Source organism: Sander lucioperca, chromosome 13, assembly GCF_008315115.2.
Source record: "Sander lucioperca isolate FBNREF2018 chromosome 13, SLUC_FBN_1.2, whole genome shotgun sequence".
Lineage (NCBI taxonomy): Eukaryota > Metazoa > Chordata > Actinopteri > Perciformes > Percidae > Sander > Sander lucioperca.
This window is the reverse complement of record NC_050185.1, coordinates 36006535-36013353: the sequence shown is the minus strand read 5'-3', so window position 1 is coordinate 36013353 and position 6819 is coordinate 36006535. Positions and strand designations below refer to the sequence as shown.

Genomic DNA, 6819 nt, shown 5'->3' with positions numbered 1-6819 from the left:
CAGAAACCACTGAGAGTGAGTCATGTGTTTTCGGAGGTTATTATTCTGAGGTTATTATCATTCTGTCACTGATGTGTCTGTGATTTTTGTTTGGCTGCTCTGCACAGATTGACACCCGGCTCTCTGGAGCTTTGTGCCCTGCAGGCAGCTGGGGAATTATTTTTTAACTTCATTTAAGTCAATTTCATTTCATAATGTGGGAAAGATTGGTACTGCAGCAGTTGAAACATGGCCTGCTGGGATCATGTTGAGATGTGTCTGTAATGTTCTCTAGGCCCAATTGTTGCGTCACCTTTGGCAAGACAAAACGTTAAACATGTTTGATGTTATTGGTACGGTATTGTCTTCTCAAAGTCTTTTCACAATCTCCTAGTGAAAGATAACCTGTTTTTCCTGCCACTGCTGTTCTTTCACACGCACATGCTTTTTAACGTGAACATGTGCCAGCCCAGGTCAGACAGGTTAGACACAGACAGATTAGACACAATTTTGGCAACAGCACACATAGGCCTACTGCTCACAACATAATGGGGTATCTCAATTAATATTCATGCATTTTCTTGGTATATAGCCTACATATCTAAGAAATAAAAGGCTATTAAAAGACATTGAGTGAGTTTCACTTTGCTCAAGAATCAATTTGTTGGCTGAAAGCCAACTGTGAAATTGTGCACAGGTGTCAGCTAAATTGGCCTGTGTGACGAGTTTCTGCTTCACATTTTCAGCAGGGCAGCGGAGCGGCTGTGGGTTGACTCTCCACGGTTCTCATGGCCTTTATTTAAATCCTAACGTGAAAAAGCTTAACATGGTTTAATGTACCTAAACAACCATAAGTGATCACCAAATTTCTCTCTCATATTGCTCCTCATAACCACTGAAAACTGTCAAAAAATCTCCGTCCGCTGACTTTCCAGCGGACCTGGAGGGACTGGTTAAAACAAGACAGATAAGAAGAGGCATTGCAACAATGTTTACAAATATAGCCTGCATTGTAACGCTGGCTGCACAGATTATGCAGACCTGCTACGATTGACTGACACACACACACACACATACACATTGTTAAAAATCATATGCTGGACGCTTTATTAGTCCTTCTACATGGGTTTAGTTAATGATCGGGCTATAATAAGACCACTTCAGCTATGTAATCGCTGACAACCGGGACAATGTCATAGTGGTTGATGTAAGCCGGGACATTTTAGCATCCCGACAGGCTTTTGTCGGGGCACGCAATTCAAAATCGGGACTGTCCCAGTCAAACCAGGACGTCTGGTCACCCTAACCAAGACCGCCATTTCTTTGGATTTGAGTCCAACAAAGGGGAAATCAATAAAATAAAAGGAAAAAAAAAAAAAAATGTGTATATATATATATATATATATATATATATATATATATAAAAGTCTCCTTTAGCGTCAAATAACGCGCTTTAACTAAACGTGCTGGGTCGGGACTATTGGCATCACTTTTGACGCAGTTATGTTTAGGAAAAGGTCCGTGGGTGGTTTTATGTTTTCGTGACACGGGATTAACGGGACGGTTAAAGAAGAAAGCGAATTTAGGAAGCACATGGGACACGAACCCCGGCTACTGGGTGAAAGTCCTGTGTTGTTTGACCCATCTGTCATCCCAACCAACCTCCTTACATACTACTCACTAAACCTTGTGTAGCTGCTGCTCTCCCCGGTACGTTCTACAAACACGCTGAAGGACGCTTTTTTCGTAAGAAAGACAAGAACATAAAATTAAATAAAGAAGTTCAGTTTGAGGCGGAAATATAAATAAATGATATATTTTATCTGGTAAAGCCCTCAATGTGATGTTTCTCTCTGCTAGTTTTGTTGTCATCAACCCTGTCAGGTTTTTAACTGTTTTGTTCATTCGTCTCTCTCTGCGTTGCAGATGTCACTTGAGACAAAGTGGAGGAGAACCCTGATCTCCATCCTGGAGGAGCTAACTGACTCAGATTTGAGAAAGATGCTGTTCAATCTGGACAAAATCCCTCAAGGAGTGAAGACTAGCAAGGCCAGAGAAGAAATCCCTTTTTTAATTGAAAAGCATTACGGGACCGAAAAGTCCATCTCTGAAATAGATAAAATAATGAAGATAATACCAAGAAATGACGCTAAAGTCCAGAACCTGCTGCGCCCCTTTGTGGAGGAACTGAAGGAACAACGGCAGGAAGAAAAAGGTTTGAAGAGTTTATATGATACAGTGTGAATTGCTATAGATCAGTGGGGTCAAACTCAGTTTCCCAGAGGGCCACACTGGAAAATGAGAATCACATCAAGGGCCAGACATGTAGAGTTTATTGACATGCTTTTATTTAAGAGAAAAAGTCAAATATTTTGACTGTGTCATATACTGTAGTCTTCTCACTTACATTTTGGTCCTCAGAAAGCCCCAAAAAAGTTCCTCAGCCAGCGACAAATATGTTGAAAAAAGCGTCAAAAAAGCACCAAATAAGCGCCAAAAAAGGTGGAAAAAGGCCGAAAAAAAGCATCAAAATTGTTTGAAAAAGTGCCAAAAACATCATGAAAAAGTGGCAAAACATTGAGTAAAACCTCAAAAACGTTAAAACAAAGTGCCTAAAGCATTGAAAAAGCGCATCAAAGATGTCAAAAAAAAAGCACGAAAACGTTTGGAAAAACCGACCTGAACTTGGTGGGCCTAAATTTATTGTGAACCTAAATTGAAATATGGGCGAGTTCAAAACCTGCGAGGGGCAGGATTTGGCCCTCGGGCCTTGAGTTTGACACATGTGCTATAGATTATTTCCCCACATTTAGTTCTTTAACATTAAATCACAGTGAATGAAATTAGGATTTTTCGGTAAAAACTCCTTTACAAAGTGATCAAAAGAAATATATATAAAGTGCTGATATTATGCTCATTTTCAGGTTCATAATTGTATTTAGAGGTTATATCAGAATAGGTTTACATGGTTTAATTTTCAGAAAACACCATATTTTTGTTGTACTGCACATTGCTGCAGCTCCTCTTTTCACCCTGTGTTCAGGTCTCTGTTTTAGCTACAGAGTGAGACCTCTCACTGCTGGAACATCTTTGTTGGGAGTCGCACATGCTCAGTAGCTAGGTAAGGACTACTAGCCAGTCAGGAGCAGAGTATGAGGGCGTGCCCTGACAGTACCTAGGTAAGGACTACTAGCCAGTCAGGAGCAGAGTATGAGGGCGTGCCCTGACAGTACCTAGGTAAGGACTACTAGCCAGTCAGGAGCAGAGTATGAGGGCGTGCCCTGACAGTACCTAGGTAAGGACTACTAGCCAGTCAGAAGCAGAGTATGAGGGCGTGCCCTGACAGTACCTAGGTAAGGACTACTAGCCAGTCAGAAGCAGAGTATGAGGGCGTGCCATGCTAGCAGCTAGGTGAGCATTATAACGTGTGTTCCAAAGTGACCACGTTTGTCTCTGAAGTAAAGGCTGGACTACAATAGAGCTGTTTGGAGCAGTTTGTGAACAGTGTTTTCTGTTGGAGATGGTAAGTCCCTTTGGGGGGGACTTTGGGCTTTTTCACTTTGTAAACCTATAACATGCACAAAAAAGATATATAACACAATAAATGAAAAGGGAAAAGCCAAAAAGCATAATATGAGCACTCTTTATATTTTTATTATTTTATATACATCTGTTTCAGAGACAACCAGCAAACTTGCAACTGCCCTAGGATCACTGACCAAGAAGCAAAACCTGCATAACTTTAAATCCATCCAAACAACGTTCACTACATTTACTACTACTACATTACTACACTTTCAAACCAGGCTGCGCCCATTTAGGAAGATACGATTTCATACCATTTGCACAACTTGTAATGCATAATCTTTAGGCTACATCTACACTACTACGTTTTTGTTTAAAGATTAATATCTTTTGCTATGTTCATGCACGACGTTCACACTACTCCAGCTTTTCTGATCCCCTAAAACTTACATTGTTAGTACTAACTAACATTTATATAAATGTTAATAATAAATCCCTGCTCTTACTTACGTTGTTCTTTCTTCAAAGTATTTTCTGTACTTTAAACTTTTACATATGTAATGTCTTTTGTCTGGTGGATCTCAGTAGGGAAGTATTTAGGGATAACATTTCAGCCTCTCTCTACAGAGAAAAAGCACCAGTGAAAAATGCAAAATCAGAAATTGTTTAATTTGTGTTTAACTTTTTAATTTTAAGAGAAGATGAGCAAACTTGCAGCTGACTCAGGATCAGTTGCCAATAAGTGGGAAACAGCGCTGAGCTCCATCCTGGAGGAGCTGACTGACCAACAATTCAATAAGATGCTGTCCTATCTAGACAAAATCCCTCAAGGAGTGAAGACTGGCAAGGCCAGAGAAGAAATCCCTAATTTAATCATCCAGCACTACGGGCCAGAAGGGTCCATCTCTGAAATAGATGAAATAATGAAGGAGATACCAAGGAATGACCCTAAAGTCCAGAACCTGCTGCGCCCCTTTGTGGAGAAAGTGAAGGAACAGCGCCAGGAAGAAAAAGGTTTGAAGATTTGATATGATTAAATTGATATAGATTATTATTTCTCCTCTTTAACATCAATTCCCAGTGAATGAAATTTTGGATTTGAGGGAAAACTCTTCACAAAGTGATCAAAACAAATACATAATGTGTGATTGCCTCTCCACACAAGCGGCAACTCAATGTTATTTTTCCTCTCCAGTTCTTTTAACGGTTTAAAATGTCCCAACAGAGGACAGCGACTCAGAAGAGGACAGCGACCCAGCAGAGGACAGCGTCCCAGCAGAGGACAGCGTCCCAGCAGAGGACAGCGACCCAGCAGAGGACAGCGTCCCAGCAGAGTACAGCTACCCCGCAGAATACAGCTACCCCGCAGAGTACAGCTACCCCGCAGAGTACAGCTACCCCGCAGAGTACAGCTACCCCGCAGAGTACAGCTACCCTGCAGAGTACACCGACCCTGCAGAGGACAGCGACCCAACAGAGTACAGCTACCTTGCAGAGGACAGCTACCCTGCAGAGGACAGCGACCCAACAGAGTACAGTGACTGAGCAGAGGAAAAGCTGTTAAAAGTTCGGACAGAGTTTGTAAAAAGAGTGTCTGAAGCTAATCTAAACCAGCTTCTGGATAAACTCCTTGAGCATGGTTTCATAAATGATGAGGAAATGCAGTCAGTCAGAACAAAAGTCAAAGCTGAGAAAGCACGAGACCTGATCGACCTGGTGCGGGAGAAGGGACCAGAAGCCTGCTCACTTCTGATCCATACTCTCTGTGAGGTGGATCAATGTGTTTCAAAAGTGATGAAATTAATCTGAAGCTAAAGCAAGAAACTGTGATGAGTGTGATGATGAATCTCTATAATAACTGATGTTACACATTAACTATTGTCATCTTTAGATTAGATTCTGTTTAAGCCTGTTTTATTAAGTAAACGTTGACTATGAAAGTGATTCAAAGGGAGAAGAAAACATGTTGTTCTTTGTTTTGGCCTCTAGATAGAGGCAGAACATCACTGATGGACAAACAAGATGTAGATGTGAAATTAGAAAAAACTACTGAGAAAAATATGTCTTGGTGAAGATTATTCTCCTGATGATTAAAGAGACACTGGTTGGTCATTTTTATGCATTTGTTATATTTCTTTTACATTTTTGCAGCCTCTGATGTAATCGTTACTTTAGAAAAATAAAAAGAGAAACAAATACCGGTTAATGCAGCGTGGCTTTTTTATTGATAGTGTCCAATCATACCAGAAGTCTCTCAGGACAGTTTCCATTTAGAGTCGGTCTAGACCACAATATAATTTACAGAGAGCCAACAATCTCCACCAAGAGCAAGCATTTAGTGCAACAGCTGCGTAGAAGACTTCCTTTTAACAGCAGACACCTCGGACAGAACTTGACTCTTGGTGCAGACTGATCTCATGAAGTGGCGTATGTATGACACGCCAATCCGTATGCCATCATTGGCGTGTTATCAAGACGCATACTCACTTTTTAGCGTGTGGTGTTTCCTTCGTGTCCTGCGTGTCACGTTTCTTTTCCACGATTCTTCTTTTCCTAAACCCAACCCGCGTGTGACGTTCCGTAAACCCAACCGTAGCCTCGTGATAACACGCCACCTGGCTTTAAAAAGTGGCGTGTATGTTTACGCTGTGACGTTGCAGACTGCCGTCCGCTGTATACAGCGTGGACATACACGCGGATAGCTCAAAATGCGTACAGATAACACGCCACTTGACTTTAGGAAAATGGCATGTATGTTTACGCGAAGTCATGATATCACGTTGCTTGGTGGGCGGCCATCTGTTTGATGTAGTTAAAATATCAACAGTAGAAGTGCACTCATTTGCTAAACGGACACACCCAGGAGACCGTTGGCTGTCAGTCCAAGTTGGGCCAACGTTGAGTGTCTGTCGCTCTAGTTTTTGCGGGCGGCCGTCATGTGACTTTTTTTTGGACATTTCAACATGTTTAATCAGCTTTTGGTGAGAGAAACTCATCTAATTTGTTGTTAAGCTAAAGGGAATTGCATAAGAAGAAGAAAAACGGTAGTGAGGAAAGCAAGCAAACGACTGAGAGCGGAGAGAGCACAGAAGAATCCTCTCAATACTCATCTATAGGTGACTCTCAGTTCTCCTAAAGTGTATCAAAGTTTCCTTCACTTGCTTTCCTTCCTTCGTGTCTTAGTCCGTCCCACAGAGAAAGGAAATTATGTAAGTAGAGCAACAGGCAGGTTGGTGAAAGATGATTTGAGTTGGTATCTTCCACTCCCTGCAGATAAGAGTATTTAGAAGTAGTTACTTCTCCGCCCACTATACC

At 41.5% G+C, this 6819-nt stretch overlaps 3 protein-coding genes and 1 long non-coding RNA gene across 4 annotated transcripts in view; 2 read left to right on the top strand and 2 right to left on the bottom strand.

Moving 5' to 3' along the window:
• LOC118496570 overlaps window positions 1-5613 on the bottom strand; it is a 6533-nt gene extending 920 nt beyond the window's left edge. The window contains exons 1-2 of the long non-coding RNA XR_004899161.1: window positions 5330-5613; window positions 1638-1644 (exon numbers count right to left, since the gene is read on the bottom strand). This is a non-coding gene — a long non-coding RNA (uncharacterized LOC118496570). The remainder of the gene's footprint in view (window positions 1-1637; window positions 1645-5329) is intronic.
• Window positions 1-6819, top strand: part of LOC116036424 (bromodomain-containing protein DDB_G0280777-like) — a 1700590-nt gene that overhangs the window by 951619 nt on the left and 742152 nt on the right. The window lies entirely within an intron of this gene.
• Window positions 1-6819, bottom strand: part of LOC116036425 (C1q-related factor-like) — a 680685-nt gene that overhangs the window by 14515 nt on the left and 659351 nt on the right. The gene's annotated exons all lie outside the window — the stretch shown is intronic.
• On the top strand, window positions 1881-4694 carry LOC118496564. The gene is made up of 2 exons (XM_036008785.1): window positions 1881-2194; window positions 4201-4694. The coding sequence occupies exons 1-2, from the start codon at window positions 1906-1908 to the stop codon at window positions 4530-4532; spliced, it is 621 nt and encodes a 206-aa protein (XP_035864678.1). The 5' UTR covers window positions 1881-1905; the 3' UTR covers window positions 4533-4694.